Raw genomic sequence first — 27,864 nt, 5'->3', positions numbered from 1 at the left:
GGAAAAGATCTGAAAATGAAAACGAAACGGTCAGATACGTCAGTTAGCCAAACAAGCTAACTACAGAAAAATTAGGAAGGCCCTAAGACTTAACTACTGACTGCTTCCATTCACTCACTTATTCAGTCAACCAACCAGAATTTACTGGGCACCAGCTACATGCCAGCAACTGGGTGCCAGGAGGCATATGAAGATGAAGACTTAGGCACCAATCCTGCCTTCAATATTGGAATTATTTAAGTTTCTTTCTTGCTCACTAAACTGCAACTGCCTCAAAATCAGAGATATTGTGTATTCTGTATATGGCAATGGAAAATAACTGTGCAGCTGACCTGATAAGGAAGAAATAGAAAATGTCTTCTTTTATATGTCACAGGATGCTTTGTTTGATACCCGATTCTTAAAAAAAGAAAGGGCCACAACTGCAAAGATATATACTATTTAGTTTGTTCCATGATTGCCAGAACACAATACTAAAGAACTAGGCAGAGAAGCCAGAGGAGACTTACAGGCAGATTAATCATGGACTTCCACTAGTCCCAAGGTGGGACTTCTTCAGCTGACCCCACTTGCCTTAACGAGGATAGGATGTCCTGGTGGGGTGAGATTAGAGGAGCTGCCAAATTGACTTTGGTATGTCATGCTCACATTGGCATGGCTCACAAAATTTGCTTACTTGGGAGTTTATTTTCAGTAAGCAAACCCTGGTGTGGGCCATCTATGACATTAAGCAAACTGGATCTCCATGGATTATAGAGTGAGCCCAGACAAATGTTCCATCTCCTTGGGGCTACAAGGAGATAGGAAGTTGAACCACTAGTGGCTAGTGGCCATCAGGAATCACATTGGATTCTTGTACAGTGCTGCCAGCCAATCCAGAGCCAATGGTCTCTGAGAGATAGTGATGAGAGGCTCTGTGCAAAAAGATCAATCACCTTGAGAACTGAATTCATAGGAAATGGGCATTTACTGAGTACTTCCTAAGTGCTAGGCACTCTACTGAGTGTTTTAGATTATTTTTTAAACCTCCAGGATGACCCTAACTGCAGTTTAGAGATGAGAAAACTGAGGCTCAGAACGATTAAGCACCTCGTCTGTCACAGCTGGAAAGTAGGAGAGGTAGAAATGAATCCCAGGTCCATCTGTTAACAAAGTCCATACTCTTTCCTTTTCAGAACCTTCAGGTAATACAAGAGTAGGCAAAAGCAGTCTGTTACTGCCAAACATTTCAATCCATTCACATTTCCAGCCTTTAATACAGAATGAGATCAGATGCAAAAAAACATAAATCCTGACAAATAAGAGTGTTTAATACTTAACTTGAATGAGTGTTTACGATAATGAAAGGATTAAGGTGCACAAGCATATTAAAATTTAGGGAAACTAGACAAAATCACTTTTATCTGTTGCAAACTCTGTTGAATATTTAATCATCTGATTTATAACTATGCCTGTTGGAGCTGCTATGGAAGGCGGGAGGAGTGTCTTCCCACATTATGTTACATCTCTGGAGGTGGCTTGAACCATCACCCGCGTCTTAGTAACAACAAAATCTCAATCTCCTTCCTTGATATCTCTCCTGAGCTCAAATTTATATGTCCAACTTCTAGCTGGACTCTTCTACTTGGGTGTCCCACAGCCTATTGTGCAAAAATGGACACATTATTGCTTTCCCTCACTTCAAACCTGCTTCTCTTCCAGTATTACTTATCCTTTTATCTGTCTCTGGGACTAGTACCATCTTCTATTTATCACCCTAAACAAACACCTAACAGTCTTCCCCAACACTGTTCTCTTTTTCCAATCACTAGGTCCTTTCTTAAATGCAAATTTCTATCTTTCAAATGTGTATATTGCCTTTATGGTATTTACCAAATATTGTATTCATACATTTATTTTTGTAATTTTCTAAAAATTCATTTTTATGATTATTCAAATAATATATGTCCCCTATTATACTGTAAATTTCATAATAGCAGGAGCAATATCTCTTTTCTCACCATTTTATCGTCTGTACCAATAATGGTGCTTGACACATCGTAGGCATTCAATAAATACATGTGGAAAGGATGGATAAATCTATTCTTTGCCACCCCTGCTGCCACACACCTGGTTCACATTCTTATCATTTTTCACCTGGGTAACAGCAACAGTCTCTTAACTGGCTTCTAATTGGCCCATCAAAAAAGTCATCATCCATTCCGTCAAAGTGGACTTTCTCAGGCACATATCTGATCACTGATAATGTACCTTCTTTTTCCCCCAAGTGAGAACTGATTGAATCAAACAGCTTAATGGTTGGTGTAGCCTTGCCTTAAGATGGAAAGCACCCTGTACTGTGAAGTAAAAAACCTGATGTCCACCTAGAGGGGTGGGATAGGGAGGGTGGGAGGGAGGGAGATGCAAGAGGGAAGAGATATGGGAACATATGTATATGTATAACTGATTCACTTTGTTATAAAGCAGAAACTAACACACCATTGTAAAGCAATGATACTCCAATAAAGATGTTAAAAAATACCCCAAAAAACCTGATGTCCAGTTGACCTGCTAAGCATATTTAGTATATTCTTAAATTTTTGAAGTCATAGACCCTCTTAAGAATCAGTTGAAAGATATGGTTTATGTAAAAATATGCACAAAAATTTGAATACAATATCCAGTATGTTCCTGGATACGAAACTGAATTCTGATCCCATGATAAGATCCCTGACTTAGTTCTTTGACCTTGAACAGTCACCTACTATTCGTGGCTGCAGTGACCTCTTCTCCTTCAGAAGAGAATGTATTTACTATGCTGGTGGCAGGAGTCTGGAGCTCATGATCTCTTGAAAGCCTCCCTGCTCCCGCATTTTATGTTGTTGCAGATTAACTGCTCCTGGCTTCTTCCTCACATCTTACTACTCTAATGTTCAAGGAGAATATGAGAGGCCCCAAATTCAAAGTGACCTCTCGCTCCTGTGATGTCCATTAGCATCTTCTATGTGACTTTTCCTACTTATTACCTTGTATTAGAACAGAGTGACATGTACCAGTCCTGATTCCCTTAACAGCCTGCAAATTTCATAAGCATGAGGAAAATGTCTTATTCATCTTTATATTTATAAAATGTCCAGCACAGAGGCAGAATTCAGATAATATTTATTGAAGTCATACAATATATATCTTGTGAACACCTAGTATGTGCCAGGCACTGTTCTAGGTACTTGGGATACATCAATAAACAAAGCAAAGATCCCGACCTTTGTGACACTAATGTTCTAGCAGGAGAAAACAGGCATAAACGACAAACGTAATTTTTAAAAAACGAACTACATAAATCTATTAGAACATAAGGACTAGGAACAACAACAATGGCAATAAGTAGAATAGGATAAAAGGGATCAAGGGCACTGGGGTGGGGGCACTTTGAAATGATGGGATGGATGCCATTGAGGAGAATTCTGAGCAAAGACTTGAAGGAGGTGAGCGAGTGGCTATATGGATATCTGAAGTTGGAGCTTTCCAGGCAAAGGCAACAGCTAGTGCAAAAGCCCTAAAGCAGGAGTGTGTCTGGCGTGCCTGAGGAATAGCAAAGAAGCCAGTGCAGCTGGATCACTGGGAGCAAGGGAAAAAGCAGTAAGAAATGAAGTGAGTAGAAGTGTGACATGATCTGACTTGTGTTTTGAAAAGCTCACTGCAGTGGCTCTGTAGAGAATAGACTGCAGGGGTGCAAGGGCAAAAGCAGGGGGTCAGGAGGAGGTCACCGCAGTAATTCAGAAGAAAGATGGTGGTGCCTCACACCAGTTCAACAACATTCACAAGGCATCTATTGTGCTTCTGGTTCTAGGAGGGTATAAAGAATACAGTATTTTCTCCACCTCAAGAAGCTCACAGTCAGCAGTCTGTCCCCAACCTATTTTTCTGGTCTTATTACCTGCAACAGGACCCAAGTTCTGCTCATGTTTCCCATTCCCAGCACACAGTGCTCCAGTCAGCCCAAATTGCTCATTATTTCCCAAATACACCTTGCTTTCTCATACCTTTGAAGTACTCTTTCTTTTGCCCAGACACCCATTTACCCAGCTTGCTAAGCTCACACATTTCAACTTCTTCCAGACTCAATTCAAATGCCACCTTTTCAGGGAAGTTTCCCCTGACAGCCTGTGTGGAATCAGTCCCGCTCCTCTTTGTTTCCCTAGCATCCTGTGCATACCACTTACCCAGGTGTATTATAAATAGATTCCTGCTAGATTGTAAATCACTGGTACTATGACTTAACGCCTACAATATCTAGTAAAAGTCCTTGCCTTCATTATCTTTTTACTAAACACAGGGAAGAAGTTAGGTAGGGAGAACAGGAAAGAAAGGGAGAGAGGAAGGCAAGAACTAACACAAGCCACTTTTGAAAGTTTGCCAACCTGATCTAGAAAAACCCCTTCACATGGTCCTTTTTAAAGAGAAAACCAGGAGCAAGCAGAGTACGAACAGCTCAGGTTCCAGGCACATTTCTCAGCAAACGCTCAGCTCCAGAAATAGTCTTGGAAACTGCGGTGGATGATGTGGTCAGTGGGAGTCCGTCATCTATAAAATTCCTCTAATCAGAACAAACATCTGGATGCCTTGATCAAATTCAAAACAGGACTTGTCAGGGCTTGGGTCCTGACCTTTGGACCTGCTTGAGCTGTCATGGGGATACCAACGTGCTGAGCAGGACAGAGTGAGCAACGCACTCTGCTGTGCAGAGCGAGTCGGTGCTGCTCGGGGCTGGCACTCACAGCGCTAGGCCAGAGTGGACGAGGTGAGGGCTGGGCTGGGGAGAGGCTGAGAAGTTCTGGAAAACTAGCCAGGCCTGGTCACGGTACAGGGTAAAGTCTAAGCTTAAGAGGAATGGGTAGAGAGAGGGGATGTCAGTTGTTGCACTGCGTGACTCATTCCACCTTCTCTCACTTAATTCTCATAACTGCCCCCAAACTAGTCATGGCTGTCTTTCAGAAACACTGAAATCGAGGTATAGGGACATGAAACAACTTGTCTGGAGCCAGATGGATACCAGGTAGAGCCTGTATTCACATCTGGATCTCTTTCAGTCACAGCATGAAGCTACCCACGGGGCTGCTCAGCTTAGGAGTCTGGCTCTGGCCTCAGGGGAGACCCAAGTTTCAGATGTGGTTTTGTCCACCTTGCTATGTGTCTCTGGGAGAAGAATGCCCCCTCTCTGAGCCTCATTTTTATCTTTTGTTCATTAAGAGTTAGGACCAGGTGATCTTTACGGTCTCTTCAGACTCTAAAATTCTATGATAGCTGTAAGAATTTTAAAGGTGCTACTTTCTTCTCTCCTTCCCCTATACTCTCTCCCACCATCATTTACACACACCCACGTGCCCTCTCAAAGTGGTGTATAAAGAATCTTTTTATATTATCCAGTTTGGAAAAAGAAGTTTGACAAAGGGTAGAGACTTGAGAGACTTTATCACTGTTGATTCACTCAAAACTACATACCTCCCCCAATACTTACTGTCTGATCTTTGTTTTTGTCAGGAAAAACTACCCTCCGGCTTGCAAAAGAGAGCTGCCTTTATCTTCTACAATTCACTCTTTCTAAACTCTACCTTGGGGTTTCAGTTACACTAAATAACCCTATTCAGCATGTAATTGGAGAAAATATAATAGAAATATTGAAATAAAAATAATATTCTCCCTAATATATTCATTTTAATTGTTCCTTTTCTTCTCACCAGAGTGAGTGGGAGGTAATCCCTTCTATTTCAGTTACATCTTCTTTAAATGACTAGGATTTTATAATGTGCTGTTTTGTGAGCAGAGATTTTTCCTTTTTTTTTTAAACTCGCTTATGTTAAACCACATCTGGGTTCAAGTTAAATCATTTTATTGTTTCTGATATACTTGATCATAAGCCAAAGAATAATAAGTATTCTGCTTATGATCCAAGTATCCTTATTAAGTTCTTATATCAAATAAAGCTTTCTGGATTTGGTTGAAAACACAGACCTGACAACAAAAACAAACTTTCATGGAAAGGCATTAAGTTCTAGAGACAATGCAGGGTTTTTATGAAAAAAGAGCAAATTGAACCAATAATTCTTACAGCTACAATATTTTGGGGGGGGTCACATAGCTTTAATTCTCCCAACTACATTGTAAGATGGATATTATTAGCTCCATTTTATATCTGAGGAAACAGAGGCTTGAGAGGTTACATAAACTGCTTAATAATCCAGCAAAGTAAGTGGTGGAACCTGGGTTTTAGAAGTTGGTTCCAGAGAGATGGATCAAGAAGAAAAGGGGCATTGCTGGGGAAGAAGTTTGTCTTCTTTGAAATCCTCCCTGATAATTAAGCTCAATAACCACTTTAAGAGACTGCTGGCAAACTGAGCTCTGACCGTACCCCATTCCAGGGGTACTACTACTTTGCCTAGTAGTTGCTAGAAAGAACAGGAGATACTGTCCCTTCCAAAGCTTGGAAACCCTGAGACCAACTATAGATCTGCCTGGTTAGTGGCTGCCATGCTATGGAGTTGGCTGTAGCCTGCTGCCAAGCAAGATCTGCCTCCAACAGGCCACAAAGAATTTTATTCTGGGACAGGGTGGATAATGCAGTACCTAAATGGTATCACCAGCCCTGACTGTGATGCAAAAGAGGCATATGTGTGCAGATACACACCCCGCCCATACACATTACTCACCCACACCCACCCCCGCAAAACCACACATACCGCATACACCACACACACATAAACCCACACATACCACATACAACATACACACACGCAACATGGGAGAACAAAATACAGAAATCAAAAAAGATACTTGACTTTATACACTGCTGGTGGGAATGTAAAATGGTGTAGGCACTTTGGAAAACAGTCTGGTAGTTGCTCAAAAGGTTACATAGAGTTACCATACAATAAAGCAATTCAACTGCTAGTTATATACCCAACAGCCAAAAAGTAGAAATAACCCAAACATTCATCAGCTAATTAATGACTAAAATATGGCCTATCCATATAATGGAATATTATTAGGCTATAAAAAAATTAAATACCGACATGTACTATAATATAGATGAATCTTGAAAACATTATGATAAATGAAAGAAGCCAATCACAAATACCACATATTATATGATTACATTTATATGAAATGTTCAGAATAGGTAATCCTATAGAAATGGAACGTAAATAGATTAGTGGTTTCCTAGGGCTGGGGATTGGGGAAAGCAGAGTGGCTACTAATGGGTACAGGTTTTTATTTTTATTTTATTTAACAATTATGAAAATGTTCTAAAATTGAGCATAGTAATGGTTGTATAACTCTAAATATAATAAAAACCATTGAATTTTTAAATAAGTGAAATTTAAATAAGTGAACCATATGATATATGAATTATAACTTAATAAAGCTGTTATTAAAATAAGAGAGAGATGTATGATCAAACCCAGACCTAGCTGGCACAAGAATATAAATCCTAAATTTAAAGACCTGCTGCTCAACAGTGATAACCTGAACAATCCTGGACTCATGAAGAATATGATCTGTATAAAATGACTGCAGGAAGTCAGAGGGCACAATTATAATAATTTTTGTTTTGTTAATTACAAATACATTTTAAGTTATGAAAGCAATGATAATCATTTTTAAACATTTGAAACATAACAGGAAAGCACTTCCAAAAAAGAAAGAAAATCCCCAAAATACACAGATAAACCATTAGGAATATTTTTGTTTATGTCATTTATATGTATACATATTAGCTTTGTTTTAAACATTCTTTTGCAACATGATTTTTAATGACTTCATATTATGATATATAAACTATGTTTAACCAATCTCTGCTAATGAGTATTTAGATAATTTATAATTTTTCCCAATTACAATACTGCCATGAACATCCTAAGAACAAATCTTTGGGCATATCGCTATTTCTTTTGTTATCATGAATTTGAATCCTCAGATTCAGCTGAGCAGCAGTTAAGTGTCAGCTCATATTTTGACTTCATTAATCACAGGGAAAAAAAATGGTCCTTATAAATCTCTGGTCTCTGTTCCTGGTCCAATCACTTAATTACCCTAAAAGGTAAACACATGGCCCCAGATAAATCCAATCTGATCTAATTGTTATGTTTATCAGTTAACATAAACTGAAAGCAAACTCAAGGTGTTGATTCACAACCAAAAAGATTAGTAGAGGCCCAAAGAAATAAGTGAGGCCATGAATATCATTAACAGCAACTAAGGCTCAGAGGGCGAAGGAAATTACCCAGATCACACTTATAATACCTGGCAGAACTAGGACTTAAATTGAGGCTGTATGATTCCTAAGCTACTGCTTTTCCCACTAGACCTCATTGCTTCACATGCTGGATGCTGTCCTCAAGGAATTTGTAATTTTTGGTGGAAGGTAAGATATGTGTACAAATAACTGTAATTCAGGTAGAGGAAGGTAAGTGCCACAAAAGTGATGCAAACACAAATATTTTCTTGGTAGAATCAGGAAAGTCTTTACTTGTGTGATATGAGCTGTTAAGAAGAAATACATGTAATCATTTAATAAGTATTTGAGTACCTATGTGTGGGAGTGGAGCCAACTCCACCAGCTATGGAGGGAAATCCTTGCTTTCCACTTCTTCCTGCACACACAGCTACACATCATTTCACAACTTTCTTTATGGTTAGTTATGGCCGTTAAACTACATTTTAGCCTATGGAATTTGACTGAAATTACTACGAGCCATTTTCAGGACTGCTAATGAAAAGCTCCCACGTGGGATCTTCCTACCTCTTTTCCTATCTAGCTGGCTGGAATGGAGATGATGCCCAGGTAACCCTGGAAGCTATGCATTGAAGATAACAGTCACCCTGGGCCCCTGAATGGCTATATAGTTAAGAGATACCCTATCCATTTGTTCATGATGAAAAAAATTTATATTATAAATTATTAAAAAATTATATTTGCTTGATCCATTAGACATTTCAATCTAATACAATAGTTAGCATATCCTAATATATATAGACACTGTGACATGACAAATTAATTTGTCATGCCCTTAAGAAACTTACAAGTTTATAGGGGAAGGAAGTTAAACCCATAGGAATATAGGATACAGTATATGATAGGAGGAAGCTGTGTGAATACATGAGTGCTTGATCTCATCTTAGTGATTCCACTGGTGATGCTTTCCCCAAAGAAAAGGCATCTAAGTTGCAGCCTGATGCAAATACAGAAGTTAACCAGGAAGAGGAGGAGAAGGAAGAGGAAAAGGAAGAGTATTCCAGGCATAGGAAGAGGCTTTGCAAGTCTGAGGTATAAAAAAGAACACTTGGGTAGGATTTCTATAGGTAGAGAAAGGGGTGATGGATCTAGAAACAGAAAGCTGAGCTTTCAGTTCTGATAAAGAGTGTAGGGTCCATCTTATATTTAATATTATTTAAAGCATCATATCTTACAGAGTATTTTTATATCCTAAGGTTAATATTTATAATAACCATTGGGCAGTGAGTAGTATTTTATCTATTTTATTGATAAGAGAAATAAAGCTCAATGTTATGAAGTAATATAATACAATAATAATTGCCACTATTTTTGGACACGTTACTGTACATCAGGTGCGTCCTGTAAGGTGAGTCACATGTATTCTATTAAATCTTCAAAACCATCCTGAAAAGTAGGGTATTATTATATACCTTTTCATAAGAAAACAAGGACTCAAGTCAGTGTCAGCTGGAAACTGAAACTGAAGCTAAACTGTGCTGACTGCATTCCATTTGCCCCTCTGTAACACTCTTCATCCTTCTTCACCCTTTTCTCTGCCTGAGATGGCTGACCTCTGTGGATTACATCAACTGCATTCTGTGATTCTGGCTTCTGTTTAGGTCCTCCAATGGAGACATCTAGCAAGAAATCAGAGTCAGGAAGGAGGCAGAGGTATTTATTTCTCTTGATCCCTTCCCATAAAGTCATCTAAGGTTGGCTATTTTTCTTGATAGAAGGTCACTACTACCTTCAAAGCAGCCCACTCTATACAACTCTCTCTTTCTAGGTTACAATAACCTCTCCCTCCTGTAACAATTCTGATGTTTCTAGCCCCAGGTTCTTGCACTATCCTTTGTGGTTCTACACCACCTATCTTTAATACAACGGGCCTTTATAAATAAACCTCCCTCAAATTATCCTAACTTGGGTGTGCTGTCTGTTTCCTTTTGGAGACCTAAATGAGACAAAGTCCTGTGAATATACAAGAATCTACATTTCCATTCATTTCTTCAGCCTCTCACAACATTCAAGAGGTACTGGTGTCACCTTAATGGCCTGATTCAATTTTCATGGTATAAATACGTGATGATTTCAAACTAAAACTACCGATGGTTTTAAAAGCAGCTCACAAAATTGCTGAAAACTTAATAATCAGCTTCTGCAAGCTGATAGGAGCAGCTCTAGCACACCACTGCCACAGGTGACTAGTAGGGTTACATGTCCATCTGTCTCATCTCTTAATAAGAATCTGACTCTTGGTCATGGCCTGTATTTCCAAACGCCTCTTACTCCTTCACTCCCATTGTCTTTACTGATACAAATAATACCCTGGGAGGTCAGAAGGATAGGGTACATTACATCCATTTTACTAAGATGAGGAAACTTAGTCCCAGGAAAGTGATATGACTCAACCCAAGTGTAAGTAAATTTTTAACATCATTTAACAAACTATTATTTTATTTTTAATAAATATTACTTTGATTTTTCAAGAATACAAAATTATAGAATATCTAAAAATATAAAAAACTCTAAAGAAATAAAAATCTACCATAATCCTACCATCTATAGACACCAGTTAACAGTATTATATATGTGTGCATTTAATGTATTGTATATATACATACATAGATTTCATATTATTATAACAATTATATATAGTATTATACCCTACTTTTTTACTTTATATAAGATCAGCATTTTCCCATGTTATTACTAATGCTTGGAAACTATTTTTAATGCCTACATAATACTGCATCAAGTTGACATATTATAATTTACTTAATAATGTTCCTGGTTTTGGACATTTAGGTTAGTTTGAGTTTCTGTCATTATCAACTACCGTATAATGAATACCATTTTATACAAAGATTTTTCCATAATATGGATCTTTTTTGATTGTTTAAATCTCAGAACAGTATTGCCAGGACTAGGACTCAGATTTTTAGATTCCTATTCTTGATTTCTTTCTACTACATATTTCAATTCTTAAAATATTAAACTACATGGACATTTTAACATAATGCCATTGTAAGTTTTCATGGAAATGTTCAGGTTTTCTTAGTGATCCCTAACCTAAGGTGGAAGGGAGCACTTTGAAACCTAACCTAAATGCAAACATAGCTCTTGGTACTATTATTTAATAGGAAAATGTTCAAGGGTAACTGGTAATAACATTAATATTAGTGATGAAACTGATTAGAGTATTAGTGGACTATGCCAATATTATTTTGTGGTCTTTGGTTTTATCTTCCCAATATTAACACAGGGTCTTTCTTCTGTTCTGTCTTTAGAGTTACCTCCCTGAGTCTTCATTTCTGCCTCTCCCTCAGGAGTTGGATGATCAGTTTGTCTTGGTTTTCCCAGGAAATCCTCAATTTAAAACTAAATTTTAAATTCCTACATCCCAGGAAACCCCATACTTCTAGGCAAACCAGTTTGGTTGGTCACCCTGCCAGTCAGGAATAGGTAATGGAAACAGCATGGCTAAGGGTCACACAGATCTGGGGCTGAGGCTTTGCTCTCTGCCCCTGAGTAGTTATGACACCCTTTTCCGAGCCTGGCTTTCTTCAACCCGGAGGTGATAACCTCTGACTTTCCTGCCTCCTGGAGCTATCGTGACGATACCATGATGCAAAATCATTTTGTAACAATAAATTGTTTTGCAGACTGTTTCATATTGTGCCCCAAGAGTTAGAGGTACTGGGTTTAAATCTAATTCTTACAGAGTACTTGGAGTGTTTAGACAAATACTTCTCTGGCCCTTAGTTTCTTCGTGTGCAAAATGTGGGCTTTTGTCTAGGTAATCACTAAGACTCCTTCCTTCTGGGATGTTGGTATTATCACATATCACAAACAAACACTGAGTCTCCTCACCCAAGTTCTGACGTGTCTGCTGTGAGAGAGATCATTCAAGCAGGATATTAAGCACACTGTCTGTATTATTTGAAGTAAATAAATGGTAAATATTATTGGTTTTGCCCAAAGGCAAGATCTGAGATTTGAGTTCAGTTTCAACTGTTTGACGGCAAAGCCAGTGCTTTTTTTCATACACCAAGCTATTACATGTCAGCCCCTTTTCTTGGAGAAAAAGCAAAGGGAGGCAGTGGGGCAGGTTGAGGAAAATTATGGGTCTGCTAGTCAGTCCCACGTGGATGCCAGGCTCTGTTCTGCACTTACTTGCTGTATGATCTTGAGCAAGTCACATATTCTCCTCATGACAGACACAACAGGGCCAGGTTCAACTTCAGATCGCTCCACTTCAAACCATAACTAAGCTCTTAACCACTACTATATTAGAATAGGGAAAATGACTAAGATTTAAATTATTGACTAGGCATTCATATCCCAGCTCTGCCACTTACTAGCTTCCCTAAACTATTAGAACAAGTTACTTAATCACTCTGAGCCTCAGTACCCTCATTCGTAAGATTGGGAAAGTGATAGGGACCCTTTCCAAAGTTCCGAGAGGATCATAGAACCAAGCACAATGTCTGAAAGCTGTTTATGACAGAATGATGTGCATTAATCTTGAATTCCATACAAAGGGCCTAAAATCCTAGTAATTTAGGCCATAGTTTGAGTTTAAAGGGATCTTGGAAGTCACCACCTTCTGGTTCATTAATCAGCAAATTCTCTTCAGCTCTCACTCATTTCCTCATTTGTCTCATGGTCCCATGGCTGGGATTGTAGCATGGATTCTCTCCTTCCCTCTTCCCTTCTGTGCTTCTTTCCATTTGAGTTTTGAGGTTAAAACCATACCAGTAACTATAATACTTTGCCAGCATGCCATATAATTTAATTGGGAACACTGATACTGATAGGTCCACTCTCCCTCCCGGAGCACGAATCCCCTCCACTTCTCCCTGACAGGGAACCATCCTCCTTCAACTGAAGCAGCTCTAGAACTCACCACATGCTGACAGCCCTCCATTGTTGGATAGTTCCAGTTGGTAGGATGCACTATATAAAACTAAATGGTTAGACGATGGTGGAAGTTGTCACCAAGCTCCAAGTTTTCAAACTTCATTTGAAGGCAATGTGGCAGCAGTGAGGAAAGTGATAGGCCTATAATTCAGTCCCATGTGGGCTCCAGGCTCTGTTGGCATTTACTTGCTGTATGATTTGGAGCAAGTCATCTGTCTTCTTCTGGTTTCTATTCCCCATCTGAAAGACTGTAGATAATAATCTCTCTTTTATATAGAGGGGAGAGGGATGTCAGTATATATCTTTCTTAAAACAAAATTCAACTCAATCACTGATAAGGGAAGAGGACAAAAGCACATCTTCTCTGGTGGAAATAAGAGAGAATGGCCTGCATCCTGGCTGGGTTCTACCCTTGCCTGGGCAAGGACCCTCCAGGCAGCACAATGTGAAGATCATCCAGAGTGGACAACCTTGCTGGGTCCTGTGCGAGGAAATTGTGGCACAGAGAGGTTGTATGACTTACTCATGATTCATTCCATGAGCTTGTGGAAGACCCAGAGATGGAATATATTTTAAAGTCTATTTTGTCTGATATGAGTATTGCTACTCCAGCTTTCTTTTGATTTCCATTTGCATGTAATACTTATTTCCATCCCCTTACTTTCAGTCTGTATGTGTCCCTAGATATGAAGTGGGTGTCTTGTAGGCAGCACATACATGGCTGTTGTTTTTATATGCATTCAGCCAGTCTATGTCTATTGGTTGGAGCATTTAATCCACTTACATTTAAGGTACTTACCAGTATGTATGTTCTTATTGCCATTTTGTTAATTCTTTTGGGTTTGTTTTTGTAGGTCTTTTTTCTTCCCTTCCTCTTTTGTTCTCTTCTCTTGTGATTTGATGACTACCTTTTTTTTTTTTTTAATATTTATTTATTTGGCTGTGCTGGGTCTTAGTTGTGGCATGAAGGATCTTCCTTGTGGCATGAGGGATCTTTAGTTGCGGCATGTGTACTTTTAGTTGTGGCATGTGGGATCTAGTTCCCTGACCAGGGATTCAACCCAGGCCCCCTGTATTGGGAGCATGGAGTCTTAGCCACTGGACCACCAGGGAAGTCCCTTGATGAATATTTTTAGCATTGTTTGGATTCCTTTTTCTTTGTGTGTATATCTCTTGTAGATTTTTGGTTTGTGGTTACCACAAGGTTTTGATATAGCAGTCTCTATATATACAAGATTGTTTTAAGTTGCTGGTCTCTTAATTTCAAATGCATTTTCAGTATCCTGCATTTGTACTCTCCTCTTCTCACGATTGCTGGTTTTGATATCATGTTTTTGTGTGGATGATTTCCTACCTTTACTGTATGTTTGCCTTTACTGCTGAGCTTTCCAATTCAAATTTTCGTACTTCTAGTCATGGCCCTTTCTTTTCCACCTAGAGAAGTTCCTTTAGCGTTGTTGTAAAGCTGGTTTGGTAGTGCTGAATTTTCTTAGCTTTTGCTTGTCTGTAAAGCTTTTGATTTCTCTGTCAAATCTCAATGAGAGCCTTGCTGGGTAGAGTATTCTTGGTTGTAGGTTTTCCCCTTTCATCACTTTAAATATTTTGTGTCACTCCCTTCTGGACTGCAGAGTTTCTGCTGAAAAATCAGCTGATAACCTTATGGGGGATTCCCTTGTATGTTATTTGTTGCTTTTACTATTTCTCTTTGTCTTTAACTTTTGTCAATTTGCTTAATATGTGTCTCAGCATGTTCCTCCTTGGGTTTATCCTGTATGGGCCTCTTTGTGCTTCCTGGACTTGGGTGACTGTTTCCTTTCCCATGTTAGGGAAGTTTTCAGCTATTATCTCTTCAAATATTTTCTCAGGCCGTTTCTCTCTCTCTTTTCCTTCTGGGACCCCTCTAATGTGAATGTTGGTGCATTTAATGTTGTCCCAGAGGTCTCTTAATTTGTCCTCATTTCTTTTCATTCTTTTTTCTTTATTCTGTTCTGTGGCAGTGATTTCCACCGTTTTGTTTTCCAGCTCATTTATCTATTCTTCTGCCTCATTTATTCTGTTATTGATTACTTCTACTGTATTTTTCATTTCAGTTATTATATTGTCCAACTCTGTTTGTTTGTTCTTTAAATCCTCTAGCTCTTTGTTAAATATTTCTCGTTCTTCTTGGTCTGTGCCTCCATTCTTTTTCTGAGATCTTGAATCATCTTTACTATTGTTACTCTGAATTCTTTTTCAGATTGCCTACCTCCACTTTACTTTGTTCTTCTGGGGTTTTATCTTGTTCCTTCATCTGGAACATGTTCTTCTGCTGTCTCATTTTGTCTAACTTTCTGTGTTTGCAGTACCACAGGCTACAGGACTGTAGTCCCTCTTACTTCTGGTGTCTGCTCCCTGGTGGGTGAGGCTGGTCCAAGAGACTTGTGCAGCCTTCCTGGTGGGAGGGACTGATGCCTGTTCACTGGTGGGTGGAGTTGGTGTTGTCCCTCTGGTGGACAGGGCTGTGTCAAGGGGTGTGTTTAGAGGTGGCTATGGTCTCAGGAAGACTTTAAGCAGCCTGTCTGCTGATGGGTGTGGCTGTGTTCCTGCCTTGTTGGTTATTTGGCCTGTGGCATCCCAGCACTGGAGCCTAAGGTCTGTTGGGTGGGGCCAAGTCTTGGCATCAAAATGGCGGCCTCCAGGACAGCTCACACCAGTGAATACTCCCCAGTACCTTTAGCACCAGTGTCGTCCCTGCAGTGAGCCACAGCCACCCCCTGCCTCCCCAGGAGACTCTCCAAGACCAGCAAGCAGGTCTGGCCCAGGCTCCTATGAAGTCATTGCTTTTTCCCCTGGGTCCAGGTGTGCACGAGACCTTGTGTGCATCCTCCAAGAGTGGTATTTCTGCTTCCCCCAGTCCTATGGCATTCCTGCAATCAAGCCTTGCTGGCCTTCAAAGCCAAATGCTTTGGGGGCTCCTCCTCCTGATGCCAGACTCGAGACTGGGGAGCCAGGCATATGACTCAAAACTCTCACCCTGGGATTTCCAGTGGTGGTCAAGTGGTTAAGACTCCATGCTTCCAATGCAGGGGACACAGTTGCAATCCCTGGTTGGGGAACTAAGATCCCACATACCATGCAGTGTGGCCAAAAAAATTTTTTTATTAAAAAAAATAAAATAAAAAACAAAAAAGCAACTCTCACTCCTGTAGGAGAACATCTGTGACATAATCATTTTCCAGTTTGTGGGTCACCCACCTGGCAGGTGTGGGATTTGATTGTATTGCAAATGTGCCCCTCCTACCATCTTGCTGTGGCTTCTTCTTTGTCTTTCTTTGGAAGTAGAATATCTTTTATGGTAGGTTCCAGTCCTTTTCTGTCAATGGTTGTTCAGCAGTTAGTTGTGATTCTGGTATATTTGTGAGAGGAGGTGAACTCAGGTCCTTCTACTCTGCCATCTTGTCCTCACCCCCTCCCCAGAGGTGGAATATAGACTCAAGTCCATGTTACTCTCACCCCACTACCCTATTTCTACTTCCACATTTCCTTGGGTTACATTATCTATTCTAGGCTAAATTTTTTAGAGTTTTTCCTTTTGTCACATCTCTGGCTTCAAAAGGCCCCTCCCCATGTTTTCTCCCAACCTTCTTTCAATCCCTTGGAAACCTTAGATCTTTCTGTACTTTTTGACATTCTTCAAACTATTCTTATGCTTTGGGAGCTTTTTTTGTGTGGGGGGAATAGAGTTAAGTAATATGGATTTAACTTTTTGTTTTGAGGTAATTATAGATTCTAATGGATTTGTGAAACTAGTGCAGAGAGATCCTGTATACCCTTCACTTAATTTCCCTCAAATGCTGTATCTTTCATAATTATAGTACAGCATCAAATCAGGAAATTTACATTCCTACAATGTGTGTGTATAGTTCTATACCATTTTATCACATGTAATCATCAACACAATCAAGATACAGAATTATGTTACCACAACAAAGATCTTCCAGATGCTACCCCTTTATGTTACACCCGCCCCACCTCCTTCACCATCCTATTATAATATGAATACATAACATCATAATCTACTGGTGTTGACATTTACCAACTTGAGTGAAAAGTGTAGAAACACTTCCTCCTTTTAAGTCCTTTTACCTCTCCATATATAACACAATTGTGTTCAGTATTTCCTCCACATACATTGAAAATATTGGACAATGTTATAATTTTTGCTTTGACACCAAACATAATTTAGAGAACACAGAGAAAAAGGAAATTTTGTTGTATCTACCCATACGTTCACTCTTTCTGTTTCTTCCTTTTGGATATTCCAAGAACCCTTCTTTATTATTTCTTCTCTGTTTCAAGAACTTCTTTTACCCATTCTTTTAGAATAGGTCTACTGGTGACAAATATTCTTAGTTTTTCTTTCATCTAGAATGTCTTGATTTCCCCTTCATGCTTGAAAGACATTTTTGCTAGATATAGAATTCAGGGTTGACAATTCTTTTCTCTCAGCATTTGAGAAACATTATGTCGCTTCCCTCTGGCATATTTCCTCTTATTATTCAACACTTTCAAGATTCTTTCTTTGTGCTTAGTTTTCAGAAATTTGATTATGATGTTTCTTGGCATAGATTTCCCTCAGTTTTTCCTGTTTGGGGTTCACTCAGTCTCTCAGATCTGTAGGTTTATGTATTTTTTTCAAATCTGAGAAGATTTCCTCCATTTAAAACACTTTTTCAGTCCTACTCTCTTCTCTTCTTTTGATTCTAATGACATGAATATTAGATTTATTGTCACATAGGTCTCTGAGGCTCTGTTCATTTTACTTGGTCTATTTTTTCCTGTATTGTTCAGAATGGGTAACTTCTATTGTTCCATCCTCACATTCATTTATTCTTTCTCTGTTCCCCTGCACTCTGCTATTGATCTCATCCTCAAGTGGGTGGTGGAAATCCAGATTCCTCATGTGGTCTGACATCATAGGTGAGAGGGGTTCATTACTGACCAGCTGGAATAAAAGTCCCAGTTCTGTACTTTTCTCTGATATGAACTGGTTGGGGGTTTGGAGCAAAAATGGAAGCCTAGGCTCCCCACTCAACCTTTGTTGTTAAGGGAGAATATGGGGCTACAGGTTTTTTCCACAGTGTTTGGCTAGAGTAGGCAATTATTTTCTCAAAGTTTTCTGTCTTACTAGGCTGCCCCTTTCCTGTCCTTTGTTTAGCCAGAACAGGCTTTTGGGAAGGCTTGGTTTTTCTCTGTGCCCATGGGCATTTCCAGGTTGCTGGTTTCTCGAGCAACCATTCTGGTATTTATGAGGCAACAATAAAACCCAGGGTTCTCACCACTATATCATTTGTCAGGTCCTGGGAAACCTTGCCATTCTTCCCTCATCTCTTCACCTTTCAGAGTCATCTATGTTTTTCCCATAAGTAATGTGTATGGTTTTAGCTGTACTTAGTGAAAGACATAGGGAGAAATGCATCTATTCCATCTTGTCCCAGAACCAGATGTCTGTAATGTCTTGCCTTTTCTTTTTAATGGATATGTATTTATTTTTGGAAACTTGATTTTATGGCATTGCACTAATGCTAATAGATTTAAAATATAAAAATTAAATGAGAACAAAACAACTACAAGGACCATTTTACAGCTCCTAAATTAGTCATTTTTTTTTCAATGTCAATTCTTAATGCTGTCCAGATTGCAGTAAAACTGATAGGGTGAAAGACCGAGAGTAACATTTTAATATGATATAACATATTTTGAGAGCACGCATATCAGGAGCTTATAATCATTAACTCTGCAATCTCTCTCTTAGGAACTGATTCTAAAAAATAATTTAATAAACGTAAATCTATATAATAGTATCTACTTTAGAAAAACAATATATAGGCAGTCTAAATGACCAGCAATAGGAACATGACACAGTAATTTGTGATACTGAAGATGGTAAAAACTTCTCCAACAATGGTATAATGAACATGAGGATCAAACATGAGAAACTGCTTTGATATAATGTTAAATGAAAAGGACAGAATACAAATGGGTATATATATTTGATTGTTTCCATGGAAATAAACTAAAAAGGAAAATGTAATATTAAAAGTAATTGTTAGGTTTAGTGCAGGGATAATGGATTAATTCATTTATTTAACAAACATTTATTGAGTACCTACTATGTGTCAGGCACAGTTCTAGATGCTAGGGATACAGAAGTGAATTTTTTAAAGGTTTTTTTTTTATATTTATTTATTTATTTGGCTGCACCGGGTCTTAGTTGTGGCATGTCAGATCTTTAGTTGCCGAGTGTGGGATCTTTAGTTGTGGCATGCAGGCTCTTAGTTGCAGCATATGGGATCTAGTTCCTTGACCAGGGATCAAATCCAGGCCCCCTGCATTGGGAGCATGGAATCTTAACAACTGGACCACCAGGGAAGGCCCAGAAGTGATTTTTAAAATGACAAGAATTGCTATTCTCATGGCGTTTATTTTCTAATAGAGGGAGAGGTCACTAATAAAATAAATAATGCATTATAGTTTGTTAGATGGAAATAAGTGCAACATAGAAAAATAAAGCAGGGAAAGAGGATAGGTATATGGGGGGTGGGCAAGGGGATGTAATTTAATTTTAAGTATATTACTTATTTGTTTTACAAATTATTAATTCATGAATTTATAATTTTTCAAAAATATTATTTTGTAACAATAGAGTAGAGCACCATTATTTCAGGAAAAGAAAATCATTAATTTCAAAATTTTAGACATTTTTTGACAAGAATAAGGCTAAAGATTATCATTATGTTAAGAATAGAGAATATAGATCTATTGCTATTTGTACATAACTATATCACTGCACTTAATTCAAAAGAATATTTTAACCATTTGTTTACTTGCTGTCTATCTCATGGGCTTGTATCTCTTTCCTCCATTTTTGTAGCCAAACTTTTGAAAGAACTGTCCATAATTATGGTCTCCATTTCTTCACACTTTCTCCATCCCCCAACCCACACAGTCTGGCTTGAACTCTCACCACATCAGTAAAAGTACACTCACCAAAGCTTCTAACAACCTCCATGTCACTACAGACATTGAGCATTTAAAACCTTTAATTATCTTTGACCCCTCAGTAGCAGTTGGCAGTGTTAGCCACTCCTTCTTTATGTCTCTTCGGTTTCATGACACCACAGTTTCTTGGTTTTCTTCCTACTCTCTGGCTGGTCCCTCTCATCTTCTTTTGTGTTTCTCATCCTCTTCCTGACCTTTAAATGGGGATTTCTCAGAGCCCTGTCCTAATCATCTCTTTTCACTCCATATGACCTCCCTGGGGGATCACATCTGTTCCCACTGTTCTGGTTATCATCTACAGGCTTATGACTTCTAAATCTGCACCTCCATATTCATGTCTTGAGTTGCTTATCAATATACCCTATTGCCTACTTGACATCTCTGCTTAGATATCTCCCAGACACTTCTAGCTAAATGATTCCAAGGCTAAGCTCATCATATCCCCTATCCAACCAAATCTGCCAAAATTGTCTCTTGACCCATGGTCCCTATCTTCAGTAAATGGCACCACCATCCCTTCTGTTGCCTATTCCAGAAAACTTGGGAGTCATGCAGGAACCCCCCACCCCCACTTTCTTTTACCTTCCACAGCTTGTCAATCACAGACAAGTTTATTCAACCTCTGTTAACCCTCAAATCCATCCACTTGTTTTCATCACTACTGTTACCACTCTAATCCATCATCGGCTTAAGGTATTGCAAAAAATCTCTAAACAACTGTCTTCCTCTCCAAGATATTCTCTATTCAGAAACAAGACTAATCTTTCTAAAATGCCAATCAGGTCCTGCTCTTGGTTAATCCCTTCAATTTCTTTACATTGCCCTCAGAATCAAGTCCAACTCTTTATCTCGGTTTACAAGGCTCACCTCAGTTTCACTCACACCTACCTCTCCAGACTTTCTCCTTAGAATTTCATGCTCCAATCACATTGGCCTTTCTTTGTTCATCAAATATGTAATGTTCTATTTCAACTTTTGGCCGTCAAACACATTCTATCACTTCACACATACCTCCACCCACTATGATGTTACTTTTATTCATCTTGCAGCTCTCAGCATAAATAACATCCCTAAGGAAGGTCTCTTATCCTTGAAGCAGTCTAAGTCTTAAATGCTATATAGCATGCTGAATAGTTTCCATGCATGCTGAATCCCCCCCTGTTTTAACAGTTATCACATTTATCAAAAGTTACATATTTAATGTCTAGCCCTGTAGACTATGAGCTCTATGAGAACAGTAATCATATTCTCTTGTTTTATTCCAATACCTCACATAATTCCTGGTCCATTGTAACTACTTAGCATTTATTGACAAGCTTAAGGAAGGAAGAAAAGAATAAAGGAAGGAAGGGTGGGAAGGAAGGAGAAAGGGAAGGAAAGAAGGAATAACACTCATTCAGTCAGTCTTGGGTGAGACAGAGGAAAAGAAATTTATTGAATTAATAAGATCCTTGAGACTTTAAAAAGTATTTACACATCTATTTCACATTTATTTATCATAACAACTCTGTAAGAAAGTATTATTATGCACTTTTTACAGTGAGGAAACTGAGGCTCATAAAAGAGGTATCATGGCTCATCAAGTTATATCTTGCATTTGGAATGCCATTTCCTTAATTTTGTTCTTGTCCAATTTCCTCAAGATCTAGCTGAAATGCCACCTGCCCCAGAAGCTTCTCCCTTTCTCCCCGAGTCCTAATAATATCATTTTCTTCTTCATCTCTAATCCACAGCACATTTCATATACCTCCCTAGAGGTCTTTAGTACAATGCTCCTTACATTGTGCCTATTTATGTTTCTGTTTCATTTAAACCCCTAAAAAATAAAATTTTAAAGATATAATCCAGGTCTTATTCATATTTATCACCCCAGTACCTAGCACAAAGTTAGATTCTCAATAACAATGTGTTACATGAAAGCTACATCTTAGATTTAGTCCAATCTCCTCAATCTACTACAATGGACAAATCAATCAGAGAAGTTATTTCAGATCTACCAAAGGCCACACAGCTGCATGCTACACCCTGCTTCTTTGCGCCCCCTTCTCTACCCTTTCCATGCATGGAATATGGGAGGAACAGTAAAGGTGGAGTCCTGAGGTCTCTAGCTAATGCCACCACTTACTAGCTGTGTAAATATCCTAGGTTTAGTTTCTGCATAGGTGAGGATACAGATATCAGCTGTTTTGTAATGCTGGTTTCCAACAGTGTCTAGCACATAGAAATTTCAGCCTTTGACAATATTAAAAAATATTAATCAGTTATGGTTGAAAAAACTTCATGCTACAGAGTCCCAACAACCAACAATCCCTATAAGTCTAATATGTAAGCAGAATTAGAATGAACTAAAATAGGCAGAAAACTTCTGAATCTTTCAGTTTCTCCACTTTGCTGCTAGGTATGCTGAGTTTTATCTCCTCAAGGCAGAACAGCCTTGAGTGGCCATATATTTATTTGCATAATGGCTTTTTATTTGCTTCTTTTGCTTATTTGCTTTCCACAACTAATTGATTACCAGACCCATGCTAAGTCCTGAAGGCATCTTTGCTTGGAATCAGTTACAGCCCTCTATGACAGGTGAAGAAGAATGTTTATTTCACCTTGAAAATGTGAAGAACGTTTATTTTCCCAATTTGGTATATATTTCATCCAGGAAATTTAGGGCTTTTAATGTTTGTCATGAGGTAAGAATATTTCCAAGGCCTATTTGTAATATTAAAGTAGGTAAAGCCCATAGACAAGAAAAGTATCCACTACTTCTCCTTTTATTATGGTGGTTGCCCTGGTATTGGGGACACTAGAATTAGGAAGACACTAGAGAAGACATGAGATCTGTATGGCATTTGTCAGCCTCAAGTCGGGACATTGTTTAGAAACCTAAATTGTGGAACTCCATAGGACCAGTAAAATCTAATAATCTGAGAGCTAAACAGTCACATCACTTCTTATGTTACCCTGGGTACATTTAGGATGATGATTACTGGAAGATAGGTTCTCATACTGGGAATCAACAAAGGAATGGAAGAAAGTCCTAGGCAGAAAGCACCAAAGGGACAGAAAGGATCTTCAGAACAAACCAGTAGAAAGAAGGGTAACAATTATGGCCTGCAGAGATCAGTTAATAAAATTCTAAAATGAAAATTCTCTTTGGGAACAGATCGTTTCTGTCATATTCATGCTGTATATGCCCAATATCTATAGTGCATAGCACATTCAGGTGCTCAATACAGTCCTGTCAAGTAAATAAATATCCAAATGTCTTGCTTGAGGAAAGGGGAGTGTGAAGGAAGATAAAAAGCTTTCCATCCAAAGTCTGGGGATGGTAAAGCAAAAAACAGGGGAGATTAGACATATCAACAACTTGATTTACTCTGGTACCTTGTGTCTTATTGGCTTCAACTACAACAAACTTGGTTCTGAAACTTTAAACTCTTTTTAGACGGTTAGAGAAGTCCAGTGACTGGATAACAGAGGCTGCTGAGAGCCTGCCAACATTGGATAAGAATGCTAACTTAATTCTAAGGCATTATAATATAAATACAAGGACTCATTAATATTTCAAAAGCTTGTCAAGAACCCTGACAGACAGGACCCAAATGGTAGTCCATGAGAAACAAAACAAAACAATATGAAATAATTAAGGCAAAAGGATTTTCAAAAGCACACAAAAAGAGAAGACTCCAGAACTGAACACTTGAGGAAACCAAATGGTGATTATTGCTGTTATGTAAGATCCCAACACAGAGCCTAGTAAAAGAAGTACAATGTTATTTTAAGGCCCTTGTGAGCAGGTCAACAGTGATATCCTTCGGTGACAAGGTTTGAAGCATCTATCTATACATATGCCTATTAACAGAAAGAAGTGTTCTGTTATTATCCAGTCAGTCCGAATTCAGAGACTCAAAGCAAAGGCCTACCCCTTGTTCACATCCCAATGTCAAAAGGAAACTGAGGAACAGCAGTATAGTTAACTTGATTTAGTAAAGTAAAAAACAGGCCCAGGAAGATATTTTTATCTTTTAATAAAGGGTTTTGACTATCATCATCAAATGCCTACACTTTTACAAACCTGAGCTTCTCAGCCCAGCATTTATAGAAAATTGCCAAGTATCTTTTCTACATAAAAGCACAATTCAATATTTATGAATTGCTAGCTTTCTATAAATATAGGTACTTGGAGATGATCTTCTCACTAGTCATTAATATTTGAACAGGTATCAAAGCTAGAATAATATTAACAATTTCTGGAATTTGTATAGTATTCTACATAATACTATCAATAATAGATGACATTTATTGAGCACTAAGCAAGTGCCAGGCACTTTACATGTAAATTCTCATCATGAATTCAGTTCAATTCAAAAGCATTCATTTAACATCTACTGTGTGACAGATGAATAACACTTGGTTTCTGTCTTTAAAGGCTCTCATTTTGGTGCAATCAATGTTGAATGAATACATGAATGAATGGATGAAGAAATTAATTGGTTTGAATGTCAGTGTGGGATAACAATAACACAGGCTCCTCCCCTTACTATCTATGGTCATGAGAAAGTACTTAACCTATCCTAGCCTCAATTTCTTAATCTGAATATAGGGATATTTAAAATCTCCCTTGCAAAAATTTTGTGAGACTAGTAACAGCAAATATTAAACATCTGCCAAAGAGAGGGCTCTCTCAGTAAGTGACAGTAGTTATTATTAACATTATCTTCATCATCATCATTACTATTATTAAGTAATCCTACACAACTGTCCTCATCCACACTATAGCAATGTTACAAACAGAACTTTAACATCCAAAAATCCCACACAACATCTATACAAAACACCACAACAAACAAGCAAACCAAGGGATATCTTCTAAACTGTAGCTCCTGATGTCCTCCTAGGTTACTGTACAATATGTATGCCCAGGTTAGAAAAGAAAGGAATGGAATCAACTTTAATTATGCTTCCAAGTATATCATGATAAAAGGCAAACATTCTCAAAGAGCAGTACCTAGAGCCCAGATAATGGCCATCCAGAAACTCATCTAACTCTTCTTAGTGCCAGTGAGACTAAGCCCTAGCCATACAGCAGATAAACTTGAGCCCTGGGTCAAATTCCCCAGTCAGAAGGAGGTTCCATTCTGTGGGTCACTTACCATTTTGGTCTGCTGGTAGATTTCACCATAGGGGCCATCCCATCTCTATAAAGACTTTTAGTTTTGCTGAAGTTAACAATGTTGAAAATGACTCTCTGAAAAAGAAAGAGGGAAAAGTTTATCAGAAGACTACGCTATTCAAGTTGCCACTTCCTGATAATTAGGACTGGAAGTAATAAGCAGGGTTATAGGAAACAATATGGACTAACTGCCAACATAGTGAGGATAAATGGCACTCACAGAAATTCAATGTCTTTCTGCCAGCTTAAGAACACAGACTCTAGACCCTGGAAGCCTGAGTTTTAATCCCACTCTACCACTCTCAATGCATGACTTTGCCAAGCTACTAAATCTTTCTGTGCCTCAGTTTCCTCATCTGAAAAATTGGGATAATAATGATACCTAGAATTACTGATGAGAACTAAATAATTTAATAAACGTACAGTGTTTGGAACTATGCTTGGTGCATAGTGAAAGCTATATAAGTTTTAGTTACCATTATTAATTGTGCCCTCTTTCTAGGCTTACCTAGAATTTCCATGGAAATGAATAATATTATCATTACAGTAACATTAGTGTGTTTGAAGTTCAACAAAACTAAAGATAACAACTTAGTGCAAAATTGAAACTAAAAAATTTGTAACTGCTCAGCACCCCTTTGATTAGAACTAAAGGATATATGTCTGCTCCCCCTTTGTTATCTTCTGCTAGGGGCCAGGAGTACTGAGCTCAACCCTAATCTCAGTATCAATTTATAGGAGCACAGACACTTGGGTGAGTTCCTTCCCTCTCTGGTTCTCACCTTTAAAATGGGGGAGTGGAATGTTTTAGATGACTAAAACCCTTCCAGAAGGGTAGTATAGTTAAAAGAGATCACGTCTTTGTTTCAACAGACAGCTTTGTCACAAGTGGGGAGGAGAGATTGGGAAAGAAAAGAGAACTGGGGTTAAAAGACATTAAATTACCACTGAAATAGTCCAAAGGAGAGAGGATGATGTTCAGGGCAAGGGCAGCCTGAATAGTCAGAGAAAATGAAAAGTTTGCAAGAGGTTAAGCATAGGCTGGCTTTTCTAGCCAGAGGCAGTGGAAGACAGAAGCATCAATATTCATGTATTATTTCATTGAACAAATGTTTACTGTGTGAGGTATTAATGTCAAGTGCCAGAAATTCTATACACTTAAAAATTTTTAAATATTCTCTTATAATTATAATAAAAAGATTAACATTTCCATTTTACAGATGTGGAAACTGAGGTTCAGTTAACTAACTTGTCTTGAGCCATGCAATTAAAAGATGGAGAATTGATAGTTGAACCCAAGGGATAAAAAAGTTAAGTTATCCAAGATCTCTACCCTTGAGTTACTCACTAAGGTTCAAATTCCATAACTCTAACCAAGTCTGTTTTCCAAAATAAAGGCAAAAATAAATATAAATATAGTGGCAATTTTTCAAGCCTTTAAATTTCATTTTCCTTTAAAAATAGAAAATCAAAACCATTTCCTCTGGCCTCATATTTGGGACTACCATAAAATGCTTTGTTCTATGAAATAAATTCTTAGGAATAACTCATGTTTTCCTTTCTCCTCAGAGACCTAGCCATTGACCCCATCTCCAGGCATTTCAGCTTCAGAATTCCTTTCAGTCATTAAATTAAGTCATCAAGAATGTCCAAGACTATTCCATTATTAATAACCTGGACCTGCCTGTTGTCAGTTCAATTACTTCTGCCAGGGTCTTGGCTACTGTCTGTTTTAAGAAAATCAATATCAAGGGGACAAATGGCCTTTGAAACTCACAGGGCTTAATCCCCCTTTTTTCTTCTGAGATTCCAGGTGTCAGATCCATTTCCAGTGAACCCGGAAGCTGTTCTGCACTTTCAGGATCTAGACTAATGCTAAATGCAGGGGGAAATCTAATACAGAAATAATGTGTATATGTGAAGGTGGAATAAAGAAATGAAAAAGTGGACTATTTATTGATCATTCATATCCTAATACGTACCAGAAATTTTCTCAGGTGTTTAAAATATGCTATATTATTTAGCTTCTCTATCCATAAACAAAAGTTGTTTATTTTACCCCAGTTTTAGACATGAGGAAATTGAATCTAATAAAGGCTAACTGGCTTATCCCCCACCCCCAGATCCCAGAACTATTAACTGGTAGAGCTAGGACTTAAAACGTAAGTGTCTGGTCAATAAGTATGCCTTTTTTTTTTCTTTTTTTCTTTTTTTCCCTTTGGTTGCACATTTTGCAGGATCTTAGTTCTTAGTTTCCCAACCAGGGATCGAACCCAGACCCTGGTAGTGAAAGTGCCGAGTCCTAACCACTGGACTGCCAGAGAATTCCTGAACACAGTCTTTTATTAATCTCCACCTGTGCATTTTTTAAAAATGTTTTCTAGCTTACTTAGCAAGGCAGCATGTGGTTGTGAGAATCAAAGGTATTTGGAAGTAAGCAGTACAGGAAATCTTGGCTTTCCATATTTTCTAGTTATTT

At 38.3% G+C, this 27,864-nt stretch overlaps 1 protein-coding gene across 1 annotated transcript in view; it reads right to left on the bottom strand.

Moving 5' to 3' along the window:
* The window catches only part of AGBL4 (AGBL carboxypeptidase 4), a 1,388,494-nt gene that overhangs the window by 713,068 nt on the left and 647,562 nt on the right, over nt 1–27,864 (bottom strand). Inside the window, exon 4 of the mRNA XM_082431251.1 lies at nt 25,366–25,460. Coding sequence (XP_082287377.1) covers nt 25,366–25,460 — 95 coding nt within the window. The remainder of the gene's footprint in view (nt 1–25,365; nt 25,461–27,864) is intronic.

The sequence above is a fragment of the Balaenoptera physalus genome, assembly GCF_965194825.1.
Source record: "Balaenoptera physalus genome assembly, chromosome: 1".
In the NCBI taxonomy this organism is placed as follows: Eukaryota; Metazoa; Chordata; class Mammalia; order Artiodactyla; family Balaenopteridae; genus Balaenoptera; species Balaenoptera physalus.
Note: the sequence above shows the minus strand (reverse complement) of the source record. Positions and strands in the feature narration are given on the sequence as shown.